General features: G+C 40.7%; 1 protein-coding gene across 1 annotated transcript; it reads left to right on the forward strand.

Moving 5' to 3' along the window:
• Positions 1–326: 326 nt before the first annotated feature.
• On the forward strand, positions 327–19,709 carry LOC106080801 (peptidyl-alpha-hydroxyglycine alpha-amidating lyase 1). The gene is made up of 6 exons (XM_059370104.1): positions 327–716; positions 7,947–8,160; positions 8,237–8,477; positions 11,976–12,478; positions 12,556–13,059; positions 18,865–19,709. The coding sequence occupies exons 1-6, from the start codon at positions 606–608 to the stop codon at positions 19,056–19,058; spliced, it is 1,767 nt and encodes a 588-aa protein (XP_059226087.1). The 5' UTR covers positions 327–605; the 3' UTR covers positions 19,059–19,709.
• Positions 19,710–27,414: the final 7,705 nt, after the last annotated feature.

A 27,414-nucleotide genomic window follows, 5' to 3' on the forward strand; every position in this document is an offset into this window, starting at 1 on the left:
ATGCCTATCTTAAGCTAATGGCTTAAAAGAAGCACTTAAAAAGAATTAATCCGAGTGCAATATGACTGTAAGAGTGAGTTAGTACAAAAAATGTCATATAATTATATTTAAAAAAATTATGATATTGTGTTAAAGTTTTTCGTAGCAATTCCTAAAGCAGAATAGAATACCAACTCTAAAGATGCATTAATTTTGTGAATCCCTATGTTAATGACCAGTGTAAACTTGCTTTAAATAGAACATAATTTTCTCGCAGTGTATCCAGATGTTGTGCGACTGTCATTTGTAAGTGTTAAACCATTTTTTTTTGCATCTGGCAATGCCAAAACATTTGGCTTTGTGGCAATTATAAAAAAAAGAATCGTCGGGTAGGATAATATGCTGTTTTGCGAATATATATGGGAAAACGGCAAAATTAAACATTTACGAAAGTGTTAGTGTCGTTTAGAATTAATTGGTGATTATACAAAATAAGAAAACATTCCAAATATTTGCTCACTTTTCAAACTACTCAAAATACAAAACTACTTGGCAAACAATAGAAGTTTGGGGTCCATGTAAAAATAAAGCTCAACATCACCACACACTTGTACAAACAAATTAAAATGTTAAGTTCAACGCAAGCCACATCTCGACCATTAATTGGAACAACCATATATTTTTGGGCCATAACGCAGCTCTTATCCATGCTGGTTGTTTCAGCAGCAACAGATGAGGTAAGCCACAACAGCCAACCATTCAATTTATTGTCAAAATGATTGGTGTATAAGGGTATGTATGTATGTAACGCGCCTGTGTATGTTTTGAGAGAAGAAATATTGTCATTGCTTTTGTTCTTAAATAGGCCAGGATTTAAAGAAAAAGTACTTTGCAACCGTTTATTATTTTTTTTTTGTTTTAATTTATAAAAATGATTCAAGTATGTCTCCAAGCGCTTGATGAAAAAAATTTTGTGTTGTGCGTTTTTGATTTATTTTTTCCCCCCAACTTCTTGTTAACATATGTTCCCAGTCTGTCCACAACAGCTACTGCAAAATGTACACAAAATTTTTGTTTTTGTTGTTGTTCACTCTATATTTTGGGATGCTTATCATTGTACCCTACAGTGGAAACTTGTACGTGGTACACATTAGACATGCTGTTGAACAAGATAGTAAGACGGCAATGGTTGGCTAACTTTAAAGTGAGGCGATAGGCTTGAAACTGCGTGATAAATAAATTTCATGTATTCATCCCTTCTTATGCCTAGTCTATCCCTTCTTATGCCTAGACAACTTTACATTACAATAAAATAATGTTGCCGGTAAAAATCCAAACTTTTGTTGGCTACTGGATAAGCCGGTATAAATTTAAGCTAAGACTCCATTATGTTAGTGGACATTCGCTGGCATCTTCATAACCAATGTGCGCAGTTTACGAAATGCATGATCGCATACTTTATATATAGATTTCCTTTTCGGAATGGCTTAACATTCCAGTTAATGAGTAAAACCATTCCATTCATATCGCTGACGTGGTTGGATTTCGAAGTGTCGTAGAAGGAAAACAAAGGTGGTCCACCAAAGCTAAAATTCTTATAAATAGAAACTGATATAAATATGTACGTTTGTCGATGACTTTGCCTTTATTGGCTGTCTTTATTCAAACACAGTGTAGCTGACACAAAGTGTTACCAATTCAAACCACGACATTTTTTTGTGAATTTATTTTTTTTTATTGATTTAAAAAGGCAGAAATGTGGGATGGAGTTAATCTTAATTTCAGAAACCATTAAATTTTACTCCATATAAACACATTTTAGGATGACTTTTGCTCTGGGTCGGTCAAGAAACAAGTTGCAAGCTACATGAATGTAACCTGCCGGTATTTTGACCCATTCCCATACAATGGCTTTCTTCAGTCCATCCATACTGGCATATTTCTTAGTCTTTAACATGTTCTCTAAAATGACCGAAAAGTTCATCTGGCGAATTGAACAGCCGAAATAAAATGTGGAACATTATATTTAAGTCATTCTCTGTTTACACGTGCTTTAGTAGAGGGTACCCAGTAGGGTTGATCAATTTGTGTGGCAGCATGCTGTTGCCGCGTCAGGCGATCTGCAAGGATCTTTGCCATAAGATACGTTTCTATCAAACTCTCAAGAGTCTTCAGCATAAAGGATGACAGACTTATAGGAAGAAAATCTTTCGCCTTCGTGTGGTAAGGTTTTCCTGCTTTCGGAATGAAAATGATTTTCGTGTCCCTCCATCCCATAGGTATTTATGGCATTTTGATACAAGCAGAATATAGCTCCTTAAGGCAGGCAAACAGTCTATCAGACACTGCTTGTTATTCAACCGGTGATACATCATTAGGGCCTGGCGACTTAAAGGAGTCGAAACTTATTTTCGCCCAAAGGATTTTCGGCTCAGACACAATTTCCCTTATAACCCCCGATGAATGCATACCAGTGACAACCTCTCATCAGAGGAGTATACATTGACCGCAGGTGTGCCACAAGGCTCTGTCCTTTCCCTTTCCCCTTCCCTTTTTCTTATTTTCATTGACGATCTATTGAGTCAGACTTCGAATCCAGCATACTCATTTGCCAATGACAGTAGTCAGTGTCATTCATATTCATTCGACCATTATTGATGAGAGGCCCTCCCAGGATTGTTGGCCATTTCCGAGTGGGGTAGAATAAACAGAGTAGCCTTAACGCACAGAAGACGCAGTGCTGTTTGTCTCACAAGCGATTCACTGACTCACTTCAATCGTCGATATCTATCGACGGTATAGATATTGAACAGTCAGATGCTCTTGATGTTCAGGGCATGAAGATACGGTGCAAGAAATATTTCACCTCTTCTGATCTTCTCAATATCTATACTACCTACATCAGGTCCAGGATGGAATATAACTCCCATACATGGGCAGGAGCTCCAAAATCATCATTGGAGCTACTTGACCGGGTTCAACGGAGAGCGATGGTGTTGATTGGGGACAGTAGGGTATCCAACTCTATTGCTTCTCTTCATCGTTGGAATGTGGATAGTGTTGTAATGCTCTATATTCGTCTTCTTAACCCTGACTTTAGCATGTTCACCAGGAATAGAAGACTAACCAGAAACTCACACCCGTTTGTAATTGATTGGCCAGTCGACCTAACCATGCATTACCGAGAAAATTCATTTTTCAACCCATCCATTCTTATGTGTAATCGACTTCCGGCTAATGTCTTTCCCACCGACATTGACGTTCAGAAATTTAAGACTAATATCAATAAATACTACTCTCTCTTTCCCTTAACTTTACTAATTGCCAACGCAATGCACAGCATAAATAGGGGACATCCCCTGCTTGTTGGTTACGTGGAAAAAAACCTCTTCTGGCGCTACGTAGTCCGTTGGAGAATTTCCCAGGAAATGTGTATCAACGAGTAGTTCTAAGTGTTTGCTCACTAGACATTGTCCATAAATTCTCTGACTTTTGAATATAACCCATCGTAATAGGTCTCGAGGACAGAATCTTCCTTAGCCTAGAGGCCTCTGATGTATTCTCCAGGGAGCTGCAGAATTCTACCCAGGATTTTTTCTGAGCCCATTGGTCTAAAACCAGATGAAGCTTCCGGTTATTTACGACCTAGTCCATCCGTAAATAATTTGTACGCCCAGACGAAATTTTTGAAAGATCCTTGGTTATGTCCTTTTGCCCATGTTTTGTTTCCGTTTCATTTCTAATTTAACAGATATACCAATGTGAACTTTGTAACACTTGGTGCCAGCTGCCCTATAGTTTAACATTCAGACGCGTCTGGTTGCGCGTCAGTGCCCCTTCTTGGGACAGCGATGAACACTGCACTGATTGGGCCTCAAAGTTTCAGCCTGTGTGTTGCTCACAGCTATCCTGTGCCGGGCAATCTTGTTGTTGTAGCCACATTTGCATGTGGAGGTGGCGCTCCTCGTCAAGCTCCTGTAGGTAAGCAAGCTCGTTCCGGTCCAAAGGACCGATCGCTGCGGGACAAAGATGGCCATTGGTTGTTTAAAGGCGCCAATAACCCGCCTTGTGATATCGAGCATCATAGGCACTAAGTATTTGTGCAAGAGCCGGTGCTGCCCAGCCTCTCACTGAGACCATCCGCTCGAAACTGCTGATTGTCCGCGACTGCCATTGCAGCTACTCCGTATGGAGCACTTCACTATCCCTAAACTGTGGTAGCTCGCAGCTAAGTTTCTCGTGATAGCAATGAACACCACACAGAGTTGACCTCAATGTTCCAGCCTGGGTGGTGGTCAAGCTATGTCGGGATAGCTGTGTTGTTATTGTTGTAGCAGTTTGTTGTGTTCTATCTTTCGTCTGCTTGATTCTGTTGAGTGTTTAGGTCCAGGAACACAGCGACTAAGAAGGGGTGCGTCCAGTGGGATCTGGGTCTCAGTCGAGTGGGTCTGGCTTGATAGTTAAATAGGTGACGTGTGTCGTGTGGTCCCTGCTAACAATCGGGACATATATCTTTCAAATCTGCATGCATCAATCCTTGCTCTGTAGGAATTGAGGCGGCTGCATCTGCCGGAATGTAATTGACACAGAACTACTCTAGTTTGCCGGGAGAGGTCAATTTCCTCAGGGGCAACTGGAGGCGTTCGTTCTCTTGTTGTTGTTGTAGCAGTGTATTGTGTTCTATCTTTCGTCTGCTTGATTCTGGTGAGTATCCAGATCCAGGAATTCTGCACCCCAAAGATGGGGTGCGTCCAGAGGAATCTGGGTGTGGGTCGAGTGGGTTTAGCTGAGCAGTTACACAGGTGTCGTCTGGTCCCTGGTCACAATCTTGTCTTCTTGCTATGCAATTAACGCACTTGTAACATAGTCCATGGGCCCGGAGACCACGAATGCCATGTATTGTAATGCTTCTCTTCGCTCTCCCACTCTCAGAATAATCCACAAATAGTCTTTTGAACAAACTGACGCATTTCATTGTCTTAAAGCTCAAGCCATAAATTAAGCTGGTGATGTCCGACCGTCGGTTGATTTCTCGATTCAGCTCTCTGATCTTAGGGCCCTCTTGACTATGCCTTGAACTATGTCCCAACATGAGGTATTCCATTTCCGTTCTGTTCTCTGAAACGGCTTGAAGTGTTTTATATACAAAATAACATTTGCTGAAGTTACATAGACTTCTATACGGATGTCTCCAAACTAGACGACCAGGTGGGCTTTGGGGTGTAGTCTTAAGATCTATTGGGTTGCCTAAAAAGTAATTGCGGATTTTTTAAAAGAAAGTAAATGCATTTTTAATAAAACTTAGAATGAACTTTAATCAAATATATAATTGCCATTTTGTTCGATAACCTTTTGCCATCTTCCTGGCAAATTTAGTATTCCACGCTCATAGAACTTCTGGCCTTTATCTGCAAAAAACTGAACCAAATGCGATTTTATAGCCTCATCATTGCCGAAAGTTTTACCATTTAAGGAGTTCTGCAAAGATTGAAATAAATGGTAGTCTGATGGTGCAAGGTCAGGGCTATATGGTGGATGCATCAAAAGTTCCCAGCCAAGCTCACTCAGTTTTTGGCGAGTGACCAAAGATGTGTGCGGTCTAGCGTTGTCCTGGTGGAATATGAAACCTTTACGATTGACCAATTCTAGTCGCTTCTCCTTGATGGCTGTATTCAATTTGTCCAATTGTTGACAGTAAACATCCGAATTAATCGTTTGGTTCCTTGGAAGCAGCTCAAAATCTACCACACCCTTCCAATCCCACCAAACAGACAGCATAACCTTCTTTTGGTGGCTATCAGCCTTTGAAGTGGTTTGAGCTGATTCACCATGCTTGGACCATGATCGTTTTCGACTAACGTTGTTGTAAACAATCCATTTTTCATCTCCAGTTATGATTCGTTTTAAAAACGGATCGAATTCATTGCGTTTAAGGTGCATATACAAGCGTTGATTCGGTATGTTAAATGAATTTCTTTCAATACATGTGGTACCCATATTAAAATGACACCAAACAAACAAATGTAAACAAAATTTCGCGCACTTTTTTTCTAAAGCAAGCTAAAAGTAACAGCTGATAACTGACAGAAGAAAGAATGCAATTACAGAGTCACAAGCCGTTGAAAAAATTTGTCAACGCCGACTATATGAAAAATCCGCAATTACTTTTTGGGCAACCCAATAGAGGAGGTCACCGGAACACTGCAGTGTGTATGAAGCGGAGATCCTTGCAATTAAGGAAGTGGCAGAATGGCTAAGATATAATGTCATAACGACGATTGGCATAAATATCTTCTCAGACAGCCATTTTATCCCTGGAAATCATATTTCTGAACAAAAAACCGCCTTCGACTGTCGCAAATCTTTCAGGACCAGGCCCCAAGGACAACGAATGAAAGATGGTCGCAAAGAGGGGGCTGTGAACATTCCAAAAATATGTGGCCTAATCTAGACTTGAAGAGATATACCGCTTTGCTGCCACTGGCTAGAACAGACGTCATACTGAAGGTTGCAACATGTTTTTTGCAGAAGCTGTGAGGACATCGAAGAAGAAGAGACTATAGAACACCATCTGTGTGTGGTTCCACTTTAGGTTCTCATTTCTTTGAGAGCCTTTCAGTGCAGTGATTTGCACTATATATTGGGTTGCCCAAAAAGTAATTGCGGATTTTTCATATAGTCGGCGTTGACAAATTTTTTCACAGCTTGTGACTCTGTAATTGCATTCTTTCTTCTGTCAGTTATCAGCTGTTACTTTTAGCTTGGTTTAGAAAAAAGTGTAAAAAGAAGTATATTTGATTAATGTTCATTCTAAGTTTTATTAAAAATGCATTTACTTTCTTTTAAAAAATCCGCAATTACTTTTTGGGCAACCCAATAGAACTTAACTAACTCACCAAATATTTTCCGCTGGAAAAAAGCCATATTTATCGTATTGGAACAATCAGATGGCAGTAGTATGCTATACATTCATCGATATTCCATATAATGTAACGCAAAAAACGATTTATTCAAGATCAAGTTGGTTAAGAAAATTTGACTTCGATATGCCGCTTTTAACAAAGATGTAGGGTTTCATGTAGTCAACTTTGTTTAACTGTTTCTCTTTCGCTACGATTGTTTTTATGTCTGTTTGTGTTGCCTCTTTCATGTTGTTGAGTGTTTTAGATTTCCCAAGCACCCACCCATAGCCGGCAGTGTTTTATTTTTTTATCAAGGCTTTTGCGGGAATATAGCCATTGATGTTGAGTGATTTCGTTTATTGTTTGATATGGTATGGTAGTATCAATTTTCATCCCAGTAGGTTGTTGTTGTTGTTGTTGTTCTAATGAAGTATGAAATTGGGAGTGGGTTTTTATTTAAGTATTTTCTATATTTAGATTGTTTTACATGCGTAGGTGGTTTTATTCTATGGGGATATGATAACTACTTTTACTGTTATGATGATACAACCGATTGGAATGATGTACACATAATAAAAATGTTGCACTTAAGTGACATATCACACGAAAGTGAGTGATGGGAAACTAAAATTCTCTCTCATGTACCTAGAAGCCCACTATCAACCTTCTTTATAGATCAGGGCTTCAGGGTAGCTATCGGGATGGAGTTCTTAAATACTGTATAAGGTGTTACATCAATATTTCGAGGTGTTGTTACAAATGGTATGACTAAGTGATTGTATCCCTCAGTTTTTTTAAGGGCATACAACTGATTGTCAATATCTTACATTCGTAGGAAGCCTTTTAAGTTTTTGTTTTTAAATGCATATTGGGCAATAATTCAGGTAATAAGTCACTATCGCTTTAGATTTATAGCATTCCACAATAAAATCTGAGTAAAAACATTTGCTTATTATCATTTATTACATATCATTCCTTTTATTATATATTTTATTGCAAAATGAAATTGAATACCTGCTCATTTGTGTTTTTGCTGTCTTTTTCCAATTTACTTTTGGTGGTTAGAAAATCAATCTGCCACGTTATTATCCCCTGGCCGCCGAAGATCAACTGCTAAATAATGACAAACGATTTCTGCAAATTATGCAAGGCAGTGGTGGCAGTAGTGCTAGCATCAATAATGGAGCCACTGTTTCAGCCACTGATCCAGGTTCGTGGCCGGATAAACATAAATCGGAAAAAATTGATATAGAAAAGGAGATCAATAAACTTAACATAAGTAAGTATATGATTATATCACAATACGAAATCAATATCAATTATTGTGAATTTCATTGTGTTTTTGTTTTTCCTAGCATATGTCTATCAATCGTCATGGCCTCAAATGGATGTTGAATTGGGTTCGGTCACCGCTGTAAGTTTCGATAGGGCCGGTAATGTGGTGCTATTTCATCGTTGTGATCGCATATGGGAGCAGAATACATTTTCAAATGACAATAAGTTTTATGGACGTAATAAAGGCCCCATACGTGACAGCACCGTGCTGGCATTGGAACGAGAAACGGGGAAACTGGTCTACGATTGGGGTAAAAATTTGTAAGTACATTTTAAATATTAACCACCAGCATTTTTCTTCGATATTTAATCAATAATCACCGATCGCCGCAGAACAATGTGGCTATTGGTTATTTGAATATCGAGCATCATAGGCACTCACTATTTGTGCAAAAACCTGTGCCGCCCGGCTTCTCAGTGAGACTCTCCGCTCGATACCGCTGATTGTCAACGACTGCCGTTGCAACTACTCCGTGTGGAGTATTCCACTATCCGCAAACTGTGGACGGGCCCTGTAGCTCGCAGCTAAGCTTCTCTTGACAGCATTAAACACCACGCAGATCGGACCTCAATGTTCCAGCCTGTGTGGTGCTCACAGCTATCCCGTCTCGGGTCGAGTGGAGAGTCTCAGCGAGAGGTCGACCACTTGGTTCTGTTGAATCTCCAGATCCATGAGCTCCGGAACTGAGTTGTTGTTGTAGACACATTGCATGTGGAGGTAGCGATCCTCGCCAAGCTCTTGTAGGTGAGCAAGCTCGTTCCGTTCCGATCGCCACGGCAACAGGGTGGCCATTGGTTTTTTAAAGGCGCTAATAACAGGCCTTATCATATCGAGCATCATAGGACCTCAATGTTCCAGCCCGTGTGGTGCTCTCAGCTATCCCGTCCCGGGTCGAGAGTCTCAGCGAGAGGTTGGGCGGCACCAGCACTTGCTTAAATACTGAGTAATTATGATGCACGATGTGACTAGGCGAGCTATTGGCCTCTTTAAATATCCATCAGCCATCACGTTCTGGCGGCGATCCGTCCTGTGAATAGGAACGAGATTTCTCACCTATTAGGGCTTGACGAAGATTTGTTACTTCCAAACACAACAAGGTTAATATTTCCATTTCTGTGGGTATTTATAAACATATCTCAGGGCGAAGATCGCCATAACGCCAACCCTTAGCAAGGTCAGCATTATCAAAAACTTGCTTACTAGTAGACGTTGTTTTTGTAGTAGTGTGTTGTGTTCTATCATTCGACCACTTGGTTCTGTTGAATCTCCAGATCCAGGAGCTCCGGAACTGAGTGGTTGTTGTAGACACATTGCATGTGGAGGTAGCGATCCTCGCCAAGCTCTTGTAGGTGAGCAAGCTTGTTCCGTTCCGTACGCCGCAGCAACAGGGTGGCCATTGGTTTTTTAAAGGCGCTAATAACAGGCCTTATCATATCGAGCATCATAGGCCCTCAGTGTTTGTGCAAGAGCCGGTGCCACCCGGCCTCTCACTGAGACTCTTCGCTCGATTGTTCGCGACTGCCGTTGCAGCAACTTCGTATAGAACATTCCACTATTCGCAACTTGTGGACACGCCCGGTAGCTCACAGCTAAGCTTCTCGTTACAGCAATGAAACCCACACAGATCGGACCTCAATGTTCCAGCATGTGTGGTGCTCACAGCTATCCTGTGCCGGGCCGGGACTGAGTCGAATAGGTCTGGCTAGGTAGATAAACAGTTGGCGTGTGTCGTGTGGTCCCAAGTCACTTTCGGAAAACACATCCTGCTCGTTGGCATCATCTCTAGTTCTGTAGGAGTTGACGCTCCTTGCGCGAAGGTCAATGTCATACTACCATACCACATTCAACCGGTAGCTATTCACCGCATCTACAACTGTGTCTGCATTTATGTTGTTTTAGGCCCGCTCTATATGATCTAGAGGTTCTTGCTTGTAGTGCCGAACCTCTTGCCCCAGATCATGTAGATCCACCTTAAGGTTTCTGGGTGGTGGGTGCCTATCCACAAGATGATGACTTGTACGGTATTGCTTATGTATGCATGTAGTTATGTCTTGGCAGGGGTAGGATCTTTGTCTCCTAATGAAGGTGGTCTACGTGAGGACTGAAGAGACAGCCCGTCTGAATTCGAAGAGCGACATTCTGGCAGATCTGAATATTATTCCACGAGACCATAGTTAAGGTTTAAGTGGCAGTCTGCCATCAGACTCACTTAGACGTTTTCGTCCATTGTGATACCACAGGAACAGAAGAAGGAAGATGCCTTCTAGTTCCTATCGTTGAACCAGCCAGATCGCTATAAAAAGCCCAATAACTTGCGAATGTTCACATCCGGTAAATCCTTCTAACTGCTTGTGCGGGACATCAGAAGGTGTTCTATAGTCTCTTTTTCCTCGATGTCCCTACAGCTTGTGCAAAAGTCGTTGCTGGCATCCTTCAGTCTGTCAGCATGTTAGACAGTGACCTCTCATTACGGCTGACGCAATGACTGAGACATCAATGACAGCAACGCAGTAGACCTCTTCCAAGTCTAGATGAGGCCACATAGTTTTGCATAGCTCATAGCCCTCTCTTTGTGACCATCTATCATTCGTTGCGCTTCGGGCCCGGTCCTGAAAACTTAGCTTACATGTCGCTAGAGGCATACACACAGATTTAAGTGTCCCTGGAGTGTGTAAGGTAGTTCCTAGTCTGGTAAGCTCGTTCGCTTTAGAATTGCCTGGGATATCTCTGTGGCCCGCCATCTTGTTGAGAGATCTGCGACAGTCGAGGGCGGTTTTTGTGTTCAGAAATACGTTCTCAAGGGATTTAATGGCTGCCTGGCTCTCTGAGAAGTTATTTATGCCAATCGTCGTAATGACATTATTAAGATATAAAGATTATCCTCGTTAAGATATAGGAATATCTTCCTCGATTGCAAGGATCTCCTCTTCGATATGACCAGTGCTAAATCTTAAGAGAATATACCAAAGCCCACTTGGTCGTTTAGTTTGAAACCATTCGTATAGAAGTCTATGTAACTTCTGTTACCAGGAATATCGTTGTTCCAATCGGTTCTATCAGGAATCGTGGTACAGTAATTTGTATCAAAAACAAAATGACAATTGATGTTCGGTATCGTTACTCCATCGTCTTTCACATTCAGCTTATCTACAATCTCATGCGTGTCAGTGTCTACATAAACGTTGTCCAGCCCGCTTGATATGCTGCTTGATCTAGAGTTACTCTCTTGTATCGCTAAACATTTAGCTCTATATCACGAAGATCCACCTGATGCAGCCGCCTCAACTCCTACAGAACTAGGATTGTTGCCAACGTACAGGATGTGTGTCGCGATTGTGACCTGGGACCAAACGACACACGTCACCTGTTTAACTGCCCAGCCAGGATCCACGCGACTCAAACCCAGATACCTCTGGACGCATCCCAGCTTAGTCACAGAGTTCCTGAATCTGGACATTCAACAGAACCAAAGTAGACAAAAGATAGAACACAACACACTGCTACAATAACAACAATCCCGGTACGGGATAGCTGTGAGCACCACACAGGCTGTAACTTTGAGGTCCGGTCTGTGTGATAGTCATCGCTTTCACGAGAAGCTTTGATGCGAGCTAACGGGCGCGTTCACATAGTGGAATGCTCCATACAGCGGCAGTCGTGAACAATCAGCGCTATCGAGCAGAGAGTCTCATTGAAAGGCCGTTCAAACAAACATTTCTCTTCCCATTTTTAATAGAAATATTCGCTTTCCCTTTTAGATTCTACATGCCACACGGTCTCACCATCGATCATGAAGACAATGTCTGGGTGACGGATGTTGCTTTGCATCAAGTCTTTAAATTCGGACCCCAAGGTTCCAACGACAAACCTCTTATGAAACTGGGAATAGCTTTCGAACCTGGTGCAGGCGATAAAAAATTCTGCAAACCCACCTCTGTGGCTGTGCTGCCAAATGGGGATTTCTTTGTTGCCGATGGATACTGCAATGCCCGCATACTAAAATATTCCAAAAATGGTGTGCGTATATTGTCCTGGGGACAAAACTCTTTCTCCGGAAGATCACACAAAGAAGCTCCCCAAAATTTCTTCGCCATTCCGCATGCCTTGACATTGGTGCCAGAGCAGGAACTTATATGTGCAGCAGATAGAGAGAATGGGCGTGTGCAATGTTTCTTTTGGTCCACCGGACAATTTCATTCCCAATATCATTCGCCGCTGATAGGTGATCGATTATTTAGCATGGATTACACACCTGCCCAAGGTAAGTGTATTTGGTTTATTTTATTAATATTTAATTTTCAATTTGATATTTAATTTCTTCTTCTTCCTTTTTTCAAGGAGGTCAATTTGTTATTGTTAATGGACCCACCGCAGAGATTGGCTTCAAATCGGATCCCTACAACGAAGTGCGTGGTTATGTTATGGATTTCAAATCCAAAAAGGTTACAGCGAAATTTGGACCCAACGATCTAGAGTTTAGAAATCCTCACGATATAGCCGTTACCATCGATGGCAATGAAATCTATGTGGCCGAATTGGATCCAAAGCGTATACATAAATTCCTACACAAATCTCTGGTGAAGTCAATACCACTGTCAGCAGCCAAGCCAAAGGCCAATATAGAAATGGACTACAAAGTTCAGCGTTCAAATTCCACAACAACATCGGCGGCTGCAGGTCTGTCTGCTGATGCCATCATTGGGGATGATGATTCATCCGCAAGTAGTACACCAACACATCACAAGCCTGGTGCAACGGCCATACTAGTGGCATCACTTATGCTTCTCTTTGCCTTTCTCACATTTGGCCTGGCTCTACTAATAGCCCGAAGGCGTCGAAGAGGTAATGCGGCTGGTTTAAGCGTAGGTCAGCCCAGTGAGCTAGTCTATCGCAAATTGGTAGCCTCAGCTCAGAATGTTTCTGAAGATTCTCCCTAAAATAGAGTGTATTATATATTTAAACTTAAACAAACCTTTTTCAGTTGCTAATTCGTATTTATTTTAAAGTGTGTTTCCTTTTGTGATCATTGCGTTTATTAAGGCTGCTACTTCTCCCAATTATGATAATGAATGTGCACAGTGTATCTATTGTTTTATTATTCCAAAACTAATTTATATGGTCATATTAATTATCATGTGTGTCTTTTGTTTTTTTTTTTTTTTGTGTCCTCAATTCCATTTTGTTTTCCATTTGCATAGTTTAACAGTAAAAAAATTCTTGTTACCATTTAAGCTAAACCATGACCTATCTAACAATAGTAGTCAGTTAGTCATTCATTCCGTTCTGTTTATTTTTATATCCATCACATGTGTGTGCTATGTTTAAAGTCTACTTTATTTTTACACATTTTCTATTGATTTTAATAACTTGCGTAAAAGAATCTCCACCTAGCTGATACAACAACATAATTGTAATTAATTTAAAACAATCAAATCTCATTTTTTATATATATATTTTTTTTACAAATAAATGTATTTTTTTAAAATTTTGATTTATTTCTGTTGTGCTTTGTGTATTGTGTTTGTTTTTACCCATTGAGTGCATAAAAATTCTGTCACATTCATTTTTATTTTGTTTGAATGTCAAAACTTAAAATATTGGGTTGCCCAAAAAGTAATTGCGGATTTTTTAAAAGAAAGTAAATGCATTTTTAATAAAACTTAGAATGAACTTTAATCAAATATACTTTTTTTACACTTTTTTCTAAAGCAAGCTAAAAGTAACAGCTGATAACTGACAGAAGAAAGAATGCAATTACAGAGTCACAAGCTGTGAAAAAGTTTGTCAACGCCGACTATATGAAAAATCCGCAATTACTTTTTGGGCAACCCAATGCAAAAACTTTTCAACTCCTGAAATATCCACCAGCATGATGCCCACCAACCACCATGAATTCTACTAACAGTGCATACAAATTAACTGAGTTTATCAGGCCTGTTCCGGTTTTCGAAAACGCAAAGCGACCGGTTTTTTTTGCCCTACATCGTGCAAACTTTGGCATATTTATGTTGGAATGCATACTCTAATCAAATTTCTATATAGTTGTTGTTTTTGGACACTAAGGCGGCAGCCCTTGCCGATGAAGGACTTCAACGGGTCAATCCGATACGTACAACCGGCTGCCATTGGATTGCCTTCTATATAGTAAGATATAGAAAGCAATTATAGAATAAAGTAAGGTAATTTGAATGCCCTTTACCTTTGAAAAGGATATTTTTATAACCCTTTACCTTGGAAAAGGGTAGTTTTATTACCTTTTATCTTGGAAAGGAGTAGATTTATTACCCTTTACCTTGGGAAAGTGTAGTTTTATTACCCTTAACCGTGAAAAAGGGTAATTTTATTACCCTTTACCTTGGGAAAGGGTAAATTTATTACCCTTTACCTTGGGAAAGGGAAAATATATTACCCTTTACATTGGGAAAGGGTAAATTTATTACCCTTTACCTTGGGAAAGGGAAAATATATTACCCTTTACATTGGGAAAGGGAAACTTTATTACCCTTTACATTGGGAAAGGGTAAATTTATTACCCTTTACTTTGGAAAAGGGTAAATTTATTGCCCTTTACTTTGGAAAAGGGTAAAATTTTTCCCAATGTAAAGCGTAACTTTATTACCCTTTACCGTACGAAAAGATAGTTTGATTGCCCATTACCTTGGAAAAGGGTAGTTTTATTACCTTTTACTTTGGAAAGTGTAGTTTTATTGCCCTTTGCCTTGAAAATGGTTCACCTTGGAAGAGGGTAGTTTTTTACCCTTTATCTTAGAAAGAAGTAGTTTTATTACCCTTTACCTTGGGAAAGGGCAGTTTTATTACCCTTAACCGTGAAAAAGGGTAATTTTATTACCCTTTATCTTGGAAAGGAGTAGTTTTTACCCTTTTTTATAAAAGGTTAGTTTTTTACCCTTTACCTTGGGAAAGGGAAAATATATTACCCTTTACATTGAGAAAGTGTACATTTATTACCCTTTGCCTTGGAAAAGGGCTAATATATTACACTTTACATTGGGAAAGGGTAAATTTATTACCCTTTACTTTGAAAATGGGTAAATTTTTTCCCAAGGTAAAGGGTAGCTTTATTACCCTTTACCGTGCGAAAAGATAGTTTGATTGCCCATTACCTTGGAAAAGGGTAGTTTTATCTCCTTTTACCTAGGAAAGTGTAGTTTTATTGCCCTTTGCCTTGAAAATTGTAATTTTATTACCATTTTCTTGGAAAAAGGGTAGTTTTATTACCCTTTACCTTGGGAAATAGAATATTTATTACCCTTTACTTTGGGAAGAGTAACTTTATTATCCTTTACCGTGGGAGAGGGTAGTTTGATTACCCTTTACCTTGGAAAAGGGTAATTTTATTACCATTCACATTGGAAAAAGGTAGGTTTATTACCTCTTACCTTGGAAAGTAGTAGCTTTATTACGCTTTACCTTGGAAAGAGGTGGTTTTATTACCCCTTACCCTGGAAAGGAATAGTTTTATTGCCCTTTACCTGGGGAAAGGGTAGTTTTATCACCCCTTACCTTGAAAAGGAGTAGTTTTATTACCCTTTACCTTGGAAAGAGGTGGTTTTATTACCCTTTACCTTGGAAAGGGGTACTTTTATTACCATTTACCTTAGCTAGGGTAGCTCTTTTACCTTTCTTCTTGGGAAATGATAGTTTCATTACCCTTTTTGTAAAAGGGTAAATTTATTACTCTTTACCTTGGGGAAATAGTAAATTTTTTACCTTGGTTTTATTACCCTGTACCTTGGGAAAGGCTAACTTTATTATCTTTTACCATGGAAAAGGGTGGTTTGATTACCCTTTACCTAGGAAAAGAGTAATTTTATTTCCCTTTACCTTGGGAAAGAGTAGTTTCATTACCATTTTTATTGTAAAAGTGTAGTTTTATTACCCTTTACCTTGGAAATGAGTAGATTTATTGCCCTCTACCTTAAGAAAGTGTAAGTTTATTACCCTTATTCTTGTGAAAGGGTAGTTTCATTACCCTGTACCACGGGAAATTGTGACTATTACCTTTTATCAGGGAAAAGGATAGTTTGATTACCCTTTACCTTGGAAATTGGTAGTTTTATTACCCTTTACTTTGGAAAGGGCAATTTTTTACACTTTACCTTGGAAAGGGGTAGTTTTGTAAGCCTTTACCTTGGAAAGGGGTACTTTTATTACCCTTTACCTTAGCAAGGGTAGCTTTATTACCTTTCTTTTTGGAAAATTGTAGTTTCATTACCCTTTTTGTAAAAGGGTAGATTTATTACTCTTTACCTTGGGAAATAGTGAATTTATTACCCTTTACCTTGGTTTTATTACCCTGTACCTTGGGAAAGGATAACTTTATTATCTTTTACCATGTAAAAGGGTGGTTTGATTACCCTTTACTTAGGAAATTGGTAGTTTTATTACCCTTTACTTTATAAAGGGCAATTTTTTACACTTTACCGTGGAAAGTGATAGTTGGATTACCATTTACCTTGGAAAGGGGTAGTTTTATTACCCTTTACCTTAGGAAATGGTAAATTTATTACCCTTTACCTAGTGAAAAGGGTAATTTTATTACCCTTTACCGTTTACCTTTATCTTTACATTTGAAAAAGGTATTTTTATAACCCTTAACCTTGGTAAAGGGAAGTTTCATTGCCCTTTTTCTAAAGGGGTATTTTCATTACCCTACACCTTGGGAAAGGGTAATTGTACTACCCTTTTGTCTTGGGAAAGGGTGACTTTATAACCCTTTACCGTGGAAAAGGGTACTTTGGTTACCCTTTTTTGAAAAAGGGTAGTTTTAATACCCGTTTTTTGGGAAAGGGTAGTTTATTACCCTTTACCTTGGAAATTAGTAGTTTTATTACCCTTTTCCCTGGAGAGGAGTAGTTTTATTACCCTTTAACTTGGAAAAGGCTAGTTTTATTACCCTTTACCTTGGAAAGCGGTAGTTTTATAACCCTTTACCTTTGAAAGAGGCAGTTTAATTACCCTTTATCTTGGAAAGCTAAATAAAATTAGTAAGTAGTAATAAAATTATCAAATTTTTCTCGAAAACCATTTAATTTTAAAAATTCTGGGATGGGCGCCAAAACTTTTCAAACTATTTTCAAGAGGTATTTCTACGCTTATGGTAGCCACCCTGATTACCCCTGGAAATGGTAGGTTTATTACCCTTGAATAGGATAGGTTTAACCCTTTGAGATTTTCCCGTTATTGCAGGGCATTGACACAATATATGCTTGGCCGTTGCCAACACCCAACGCTGAAAGCCCAGTAGAAGACAGAAGTCAACCTCAAAAGACGAAACATTGCAAAGACGAGTAAGGATCCTTATCAGTAGCACGAGCTCATACTTGCTCAGGCTATTCTTCTGCGTGAGAAAATCGCCCACAGAGCCTTGAGCACACTGCAACTCATAGCATTAGGCTACGATTTATTCGCAATAGTCATTGTAGGAAGCTACTGCCATACCTGGAAACTGGCACAGTGTTTGATTTGGTTAATTCGGCAGTATGGGCAACTCTTATCGGAGAGCCAAACTCGCCTAATGGCTCATTAAACGCCACTCCTTGAACGCCTATGAGCTGGCAGTGCCTTATAGCTTTTCCTTTGCTTCGAAGATTTTTCTTTCATCTCTCAATCAGTCTCCAAATCCTTTGTTTAATTATACCCACCACCGACGGATGGGGGTATATTCATTTTGTCAATCCGTTTGCAACACATCGAAATATCCATTTCCGACCCTATAAAGTATATATATTCTTGATCAGCGTAAAAATCTAGGCGATCTAGACATGTCCGTCCGTCTGTCCGTCTGTCTGTTGAAATCACGCTACAGTCTTCAAAAATAGAGATATTGAGCTGAAACTTTGCACAGATTCTTTTTTTGTCCATAAGCAGGTTAAGTTCGAAGATGGACTATATCTTGATATAGCCCCATATAGACCGATCCGCCGATTTAGGGTCTAAGGCCAATAAAAGCCACATTTATTATCCGATTTTGCTGAAATTTGGGACAGTGAGTTGTGTTAGGCTCTCAACATCCTCCGTCAATTTGGCTCAGATCGGTTCAGATTTGGATATAGCTGCCATATAGACCGATCCTTCGATTTGGGGTCTTAGACCCATAAAAGCCACATTTATTATACGATTTTGCTGAAATTTCCTTCAACATCCTCCGTCAATATAACTCAGATCGGTTTAAATTTGGATATAGCTGCCATATAGACCGATCCTCGCCGAAATTTGGGACAGTAAGTTAAGTTAAGCCCCTTGACATACTTCTGCATTATCGCACAGATCGGTCCCGATTTGGATATAGCTGCCATATAGACCAATCTCTCGGTTTTAGGTTTTGGGGCCATAAAAAGCGCATTTATTGTCCGATGTTGCCGAAATTTGGGACAAAGAGTTAAGTTAAGCCCCTCCACATATTTCTGCTATGGGACATAAGGTATTAGTATTGTACCGGATTTTGACAAAAGGTGGTTTACATATATACCCGAGGTGGTGGGTATCCAAAGTTCGGCCCGGCCGAACTTAACGCCTTTTTACTTGTTTTTCGTTAATTTCGTTTTGATTTATGTATGTATACATGATATCTTCGCAGTATATATGCACCTGTTTTAACTATTAACAATTTGAATATTTTTCCAGGATGCATGCCATTTGGTAAGAATAATCGTCGACACGCCTGGGATTTTCCAGCTAAACCGGATGGCTTTAAATTAGGCGGCCTGCTGGGGGAGCGCAATAAACGAAGCGGGTTCGAGAAACTCGACCAGACGGCCAGTGATGAAGACGAATCGGAGACACCAACGAATGCCCTAAGCAGTGCGCAATTCGCCTAGACTCGAGGAAATCGCAAATGGCAGAGCATTGTACAGAAGTTATAAACACAAAGAACAGGGATTCCGGCAATTGTAGAACAAATTGGAAACCATAGCGAATAGAAGAATGAATTTACAACTTTTCCTTTTTAAAATTTCTACTCCAACTGCTTGTTTTTCTTTTGTTTTCTCGATTTGTTATTCTCATTGTATATTAGTATGTATGTGTATATGATTTGTATTATAATTGTAATATGGGAGATACTTTTCAATTGTCTCCATAGCATAAGTTCAGATACCATCCCATTGTCGGATGGTATATGCAAAATTGACTGGTTTTGGACCAACCAAGTGAAAGCGTATCAGGGACAAAGACTCTCTGAGTTTTTTGAGAAAACTGCAATCATTCCATTAAGGCTCATCACACCACTGACTGTTTGCCATTTATATAAAGCCGAGTTTACTTTAAATCAAACAACAAACAAACAAGAAACGGCAAAATGCAAATAAATGTTAATATTTTATTAGTCTTATACATCATGTTTAGTGATCTCGGATTGTGTAAATAGTATGTGAAGCAAAAAAAAAAAAAAAAAAACAAACAATTACTTTATTAGTTCCTATGTTTTTCAGTTTATATTGGGTTTTGCTAATGATCACTCTGTATTTTTTAACTACATATTAATAAATAAAATCAAAAAAATAAATGTATGTCTACATACTTAAACTAAGTAAGGTTTCTTCAAAGAGAAAATTTTCTTCCAACAAAATTTCAGGAAATTTTTCTCTAAAGACAAAATTTTTTAGAAATCGTCCCTCAAGTAGATATAAAATCTCTAACCGTTCAGCGTCAAAGGTAGACATACTTACCTCCCTGCTACCATTTAAAAGAGAACTAAGTTTGTTTATAAATGTTTCTTAACTCTAAACTTAAATCTAAATGTACAAAAGAACTATTGGGTTGCCCAAAAAGTAATTACGGATTTTTCATATAGAGTCACCTAGAAACAGACGATAATGACCAAACAGTAGCCCACTTATGTCTGGCCTGTCAGCTTAGCCATTAACACACACACACAACCACAACTACCAACCGTCGGTATGTACACGTTGTATAGCTCTATCTGGGCAGTACCAGAACTATTGGTTGCCCAAAAAGTAATTGCGGATTTTTCATATTGTCGGCGTTGACAAATTTTTTCACAGCTTGTGACTCTGTAATTGTATTCTTTCTTCTGTCAGTTATCAGCTGTTACTGTTAGCTTGCTTTGGAAAAAAAGTGTAAAAAAAGTATATTTGATTAAAGTTCATTCTAAGTTTTACTAAAAATGAATTTACTTTCTTTTAAAAAATCCGCAATTACTTTTTGGGCAACCCAATATATGGTCATACGCGGCGAAAATGTCATATACTCCGCGCTGGCGCCTCGTAGCCATACAGATGGGACCCCAAAGTTCCAGCTTGTGTGGAGCTCACAGCTATCCCGCACCGGAAAGCTTTCTCAGCTTACTGTTCTGCGTGCGAAAATTGGCTTTATTCGCGTAGTAACTGCAAAATCCGTCTGCTCTACCAAGAACCTCGCTCAGTTTTCGGTTTGACAGGTCCCACAGCATGGGAAACATTTATCAGAAAATTATTTCTAAGAAAAGTTCTCTTGAGATCTAAAAATATGGTTGAGGCTCTGGAGGAATAAGAAAATGGACTCCCCTAAAGTTGACGAACCACGCAAACGAACTAAAGACCATGATTTGCAAGTCTTTACGTGGAATGTCCAAACTCTTTACAGAGAAAGTGCAGTATACGCACTGAAAAAGAACAAGTCAGACATCACAGCCTTACAAGAAGTGCGATGGTTTAGGAGTGGCGGTACAACACCAACAACGAAAGGTGTAGCATTGTACGAATTCAACTATTGGGTTGCCCAAAAAGTAATTGCGGATTTTTCATATAGTCGGCGTTGACAAATTTTTTCACAGCTTGTGACTCTGTAATTGCATTCTTTCTTCTGTCAGTTATCAGCTGTTACTTTTAGCTTGCTTTAGAAAAAAAGTTTAAAAAAAAGTATATTTGATTAAAGTTCATTCTAAGTTTTATTAAAAATGCATTTACTTTCTTTTAAAAAATCCGCAATTACTTTTTGGGCATCCCAATACAAGAGACATTAGTTTCGCATTTCATTTATGGTAAGTCGAAGACAGAAACACCTTGTTTCCATATTTACGCCGGTGGATGAAAGACTAGCCACAATCCGTATAAAAGCCAAATTCTTTTATGTAAGTCTTTATTGTGCCCATGTCGCGATAGGACAGAAGAACGTACATACCAAGGATATATATTTTATGAGCTCCTAAAGAGAACATATGTATGCTGCCCAAACGTTGTTAGAAAATTTTATTGCCAAGATAGGGGGGGCAATATCTTTGACCCAACGGTTGTACGATTTTCCCTCCGTGAGAGAACTTCCGATAAGAGGATTGAGGCTTATAGACTTGGCCGCAGCAAAAAACATTATAGTGAGCAGCATTGGAGCTCCAATTACAAGACCGGGGGTCATTGGTTTGATTCTCGGCAGTGGTTTTGTTCTGTCGCAACTGTAATATCACAATGGATAACAAGTAAAAGAGTGCTAAGTTCGGCTGGGCCGAAACCTCCCACCATGGATCGCATTTGGATTTGGTTCTTTGAATGACTTTTTGAACTTTTTGTCCACTACTACAGTTACAGCTACTCCGTATGGAGCATTCCACTATCCGCAACCCGCAGCTAAGCTTCTCGTGACAGTGGTCCACTGGGCGATTAAGGGGTGAATCCCCGTGCGGTCCAGTGCAGCGACTATCGCCCCTATCTCCACGTTATTAAAGTCCCCCTCAATATCCAAGAAGGCCGCCAAAGTGTACTCCTTCTATCGGAGAGACGTCTCAACCTCCTGTACCAACTCGTGCAGCGCCGTATCCACCGACCTGCCTTTGAGGTGTGCATGTTGTGTCCCACTGAAGTTGTCCGGCGTCAGTCCCCCTCTCACCTTAGGTCAATCAGTCTTTCCAGTGTTTTTAGCAAAAACGATGGCAGACTAATAGGCCTATAATTTTTCGTCGTACTGTGGTTTATTCTTACTGCCTTGGGGAACTCAATGTTCCAGCTTGTGTGGCGCTCACAGCTATCCCGTGTCAGTGTTCTAATCTTGTAACTCAGAACTCGGGGGTAGGCGGTTTTAACAGACGTGTGGTATCTGAGTGTTCTAACCTTGTAACTCAGATACAGAGTTCTACCTTTGTAGCTCAGCCACTGAACTACCGACCACGCGTTTGTTAAAACCGCCTACCCCCGAGTTCCTTTGGCATAGTGCAACGTTCACACCGTGAGTGAGTTTCATCTAGCCAGCATTTTGTTCTTGTCCCGCTGCCACAGGAGCCGCTAAGCCATTGAACCCTTCATCCTGGTGACCAAGTGCCACGTTCACACCGTAAGTGATTCACGTCTTGTTGTTTAGTCTAACCAGTGTTCTGCACTTCTACCTGAGGTACATTCCGACCCATTGACCACGCATTCGTTAAAATCTCCTACTCCCACATTCCGACTACATAGTGCCGTGTTCACGCTCGGTGATTTGTCTAACCAGTGTCCTGCACTTGTCCACCAGACACAGAAGCCACTGAGCCGTAAATGATTTACTTCTTGGTATTTAATTTAGACAGAGTTCTGCCTTCGTACCTCAGACACAGGAGCCACTGAGCCACTAACTATCCGTCCGTTACAAATACCTACTACCACGTCCCGGAGACATAGCGCCACTTTCACACCGTGAGTGAGTCACGTCTCGGTGAATAGCCTAGACAGCATTCTGGCCTTGTCTTGCTACCACAGGAGCCACTAAGCCATTGACTCTTTCATCCCGGTGACCAAGTTTCATGTTCACGCCGTGAGTGTGTCACGTCTCGGCCAATAGCCTAGATAGCATTCTGCACTTGTACCTCAGACACAGAAGCCACAGAACCATCGACCACGCGTCCGTTAAAAACGCCAACCTGTCGTGTTGACATAATGCGTCGTTCACGCCCTGAATGAATATCTCTTCTCGGTGTTAAACCCAGCCAGCGTTCTTCCCTTGTCCCTTACATACAGGACGATCGTTACAACCGCCTACTCTCACGTCTTGGAGATATGGTGCCACGTTCCCGACGTTCTCGGTAATAGCCTAGCCAGCATTTTTCTCTTCTCCCGCTGCCACAGGAACCATAAAGCCATTGACTCCTTCATTCCTGTGACCAAGTTCCACATTCACGATATGATTGAATCACGTTCCGTTGATTAATCTACCCTGCGTTCTGCGATTTTATTTCAGACACAGCAGTCCCTGGGCCATCGACAACCCGTCCGTATAAATCGCTTACTCCATGTCCCGGCGACATTTTGCCACTTCTCGGTATTTAATCCATACATAGTTCTGCCCTTGTACCTCAGACGCAGGAGTCGTTGACAACCCGTCCGTTACATACGCCTACTCTCACGTCCCGGAGACATACTGTCACGTTCATGTCGTGAGTGAATAACGCCTCGGTGAATAGACTAGTTAGCGTTCTGTCCTTGTCCCTCAGACACAGGAGCAATTGATCACAAGTCCATTACAAACGCCTACTCCCATGTTCGGAGACATAGTGGCACATTCATGCCGTGAGTGAATCACTTATCGGTGTTTAGCCCAGCCAACGGAGCCACTAAACCATCGATCACGCGTTGACACGAAACTCCTATACTGCGTCCTCTGTGACCAAGTGCTCCAATATCGTCGTGGGTGAACCTCGTCTCAGTAATCTGAGTTGCCAGCGTGGTGCTCAGCATCTTGTAGACACGAAGCCGCTAAGCCACCGCCAACTGCGGTCATCACCCTGGAGTCGACGTAACCCATCTGAGGCCCCAATCACCTGCCGTATCCCGTAGCATTAGTCTAGCATGGAAGTGCAAAGTTTATGAACTGCTATCGTAAATAAAAAATAATCGAAAAAAACTCCATTTGCTATCCCATTTCTCTGGGGGGGATACTGCCCCCGGTGAGCTGTCCCCAAGCACCCAGAGGTAAATTTATTGTTACACATTGTCTAATGAATCTAATCTCAGATTGCCACTTTAGCCCGATCTAGCGCCAGATTTCAACATCGTGATATTCACAGGGCCACCGTAGCGCAGAGGTTAGCATGCCCGCCTTTGACGCTGAACGCCTGAGTTCGAATACTGACGAGATCATGAGAAAAAAATGTTCATCGCTGATTTTCGTCTCCCCATAAAGGTGTCTCACTGCGCCACGACGTTCGAACTCGGCTATAAAATACAAGTCCCTTAACATTGAGCTACATTGAGCTATAATGCAATGTTCGTCAAATTTGCATTCTCAACAATACATAGTTGCCCCCTTATCAGGGGGCTATACTCTCTGCAAAATTTTCATTCTCAACAGCGCATCGATAAAGTTGAGTCAAATGGAAGGTATTCATTCAGCTTTTGAGCGTACAATAGATCTGAAGAGTGAACATTGCCTAAGCGTAACGAGAAACGTACAATCTGACGATGTATGAAAGCTGGACGTCGATAAGCTGCAACAGATAACAATGGCTTATTTCACTCGACTATACCAAGAGCCTTAACAAAGCACTACTAGTCCGTGCCGGATAGCTGTGAGCACTACACAGGCGGGAACATTGAGATCCGATCTATGTGGTGTTTATTGCTCTCACGAGAAGCTTAGCTGCGAGCTACCGGGCGCGTCCACAAGTTGCGGATAGTGGAATGCTCCATACAGAGTAGCTGCAACGGCAGTCGCGGACAATCAGCGGTATCGAGCGGAGAGTCTCAGTGAGAGGCCGGGCGGCACCGGCTTTTACACAAATACTGAGTGCCTATGATGCTCGATATGACAAGGCGGGTTATTGGCGCCTTTAAATAACCAATGGCCATCCGCTTCTTGAGGCGATCGGTCGTATAGACCGGAACGAGCTTGTTAACCTAAAGGAGCTTGACGAAGATCGCCACATCCGGATGAAAATGTGGCTACAACAACTACTACTACTAGTCCGCATATAGCAGCGCAATGGCAAACATCCACATGAAAATGTGGCTACAACAACAACAAGTACTACTAGTGCGGATGATATAACAGCGCAATGGCAAACCATTGCACACACTACATGGTAATTGCAGCGAAATGAGAAAAGAGTTAGCAAAAGCTTTCCCCAAGAAAACCCTGGGACAACCAGGTTTGTCGAAATGCTACTAAATCTAAGACTGCAGCATACTGCGCTACTCTGCAATGCCAGACAAGTGCAGGCACAACCTCCTGCAGAGATAAATAGGTAAAAACGCGTTAGTTTGGCTGGGCCGAATCTTATATACCCTTCATGTTCTTGGAATGAATGCGGTTATCACCGTACTTTTCGAACCCAGGCGTTCAGCATCATAGGCGGACATACTAACCTCTGCGCTACAGTGGTCTCCTCTAGTACAAGTCATAAAAAAATATCACGTTTAAAATTTCAGCCAAATCGAATAATGATGGCGCCCTCTAGAGGCTCAAGAAATCAAATCGGGCAATCGCTTTATATGGGAGCTACATCAGGTTATGGACCGATTTGGTATATACTAGACACGGCTGTTGTACTCTATGTGCAAAATTTCAGTTAAATAGTTGGTAGTTGAACCTTTTAGACGATTAAGTAATCAAATCTGAAAATCGGATTATATGACAGCTGTATCAGTTAATGGACCGATTTAGACCATACTTGGCACATTTATTACAAGCCAAAATAAAACACACCTTGAAACATTTCAGGAAAATCGGGTAGGAATGACACCATTTAAAGGCTTAAGAAGTCTCGATACGAGATCGGTGTATATGGCAGCTATATCGAAACATGGACCCATATGGCCGATTTACAATCCCAACCAATCTACACTATTAGGAAGTATTTGTGTAACGTTTCAGATAGACTGAGGGACATGGTTAAATCGACTTAGAATATCAATACGATACAGTGCCAGAGAAAAGTCTATGTACCCCGCTCAAAAAACACTTTTCGCAAATGAAATTTTTTTACGAATTTTTTTTTTGGCAAATATTTATTGACGCTTAAATTGTTTACCAGGGTTTCCAGTATTACAATTAGTTAAAATATTTAAGAAAAATCTTTTTCTATCTCTGTTGTTGTAGTTTTATGTAACTTTTTGAAAAGGTATATAGACATATCTGTGCCACTGTATATACTTTGTTGGGTTTGAGATCAATATTTCGATGTGTTTCAAACGGAATGACGAAATTAGCATATCGCCATCCGGCACGGGATAGCTGTGAGCACCACACAGGCTGGAACATTGAGGTCCGATTATCGGTCACCGGCTCTTGCTCAAATACTGAGTGGCTATGATGCTCGATATGACAAGGCGGGTTATTGACGACTTTAAATATCCAATGGCCAACCGGTTCCCGCGGCGTAGCTTGCTCATCTATAGGATCGTGACGAGGATCGCCACCTCCACATGCAAATGTGGTTACGACAACAACAGTATATCGTCATCTTATGGTGGTGGGTTGAGGCCACCGTAGCGCAGAGGTTAGCATGTCCGCCTATGACGCTGAACGCCTGGGTTCGAATCCTGGCGAGACCATCAGAAAAAATTTTCAGCGGCGGTTTTCCCCTCCTAATGCTGGCAACATTTGTGAGGTACTATGCCATGTAAAACTTCTCTCCAAAGAGGTGTCGCACTGTGGCACGCCGTTCGGACTCGGCTATAAAAAGGAGGTCCCTTATCATTGAGTTTAAAACTTAAATCGGACTGCACTCATTGATAAGTGAGAAGTTTGCCCCTGTTCCTTAGTGGAATGTTCATGGCCAAAATTTGCAATTTGCATGGTGGTGGGTATAAAAAGTAATCTGGCAACAGCTATAGAAACTGTGCTGAGAATATAAAAAGAAAATTGTTCCCAACTGTTGGTATCCGGCGACGGGAATAAAATAGAACCAATCCCATATGATGGTATCGAATGGTATCTAGTGCAGTCCCATGACAGTCGGTTGCACGTACCGGATTGACCCGATGGAGTTCTGCATCGGCAAGGGCTGCCGCCTCAGTGTATAACACACTGCTACAACAACAACAACTGTCTAGTCATAATGAGTTCTACTTTATTGTAAATCGGCTAACGAACTTCAAGGCAGCAAGAGCCAAAGGGTTGCCAGCTGAACTATTTAAGACCGGAAGCGATTTTCTGATGAAGTGTATACATCACTGTGTCTGCCCGAAAAAAACACACCCGATGATTGAAACCTCAGAGGTACGAACTAACTCTACTACCTAATCTATGTATCTTAAATATAATTTTTTATTGTAG

The sequence above is a fragment of the Stomoxys calcitrans genome, chromosome 5, assembly GCF_963082655.1.
Source record: "Stomoxys calcitrans chromosome 5, idStoCalc2.1, whole genome shotgun sequence".
In the NCBI taxonomy this organism is placed as follows: Eukaryota; Metazoa; Arthropoda; class Insecta; order Diptera; family Muscidae; genus Stomoxys; species Stomoxys calcitrans.

Coding starts and splice junctions, on each gene's coding strand:
- LOC106080801 (XM_059370104.1), top strand. CDS start 606: ATGTTAAGTTCAACGCAAGCCACATCTCGACCATTAATTGGAACAACC. Junction 8,161..8,236: donor GATCAATAAACTTAACATAA/GTAAGTATATGA, acceptor TGTTTTTCCTAG/CATATGTCTATCAATCGTCA. Junction 8,478..11,975: donor TACGATTGGGGTAAAAATTT/GTAAGTACATTT, acceptor TTTCCCTTTTAG/ATTCTACATGCCACACGGTC.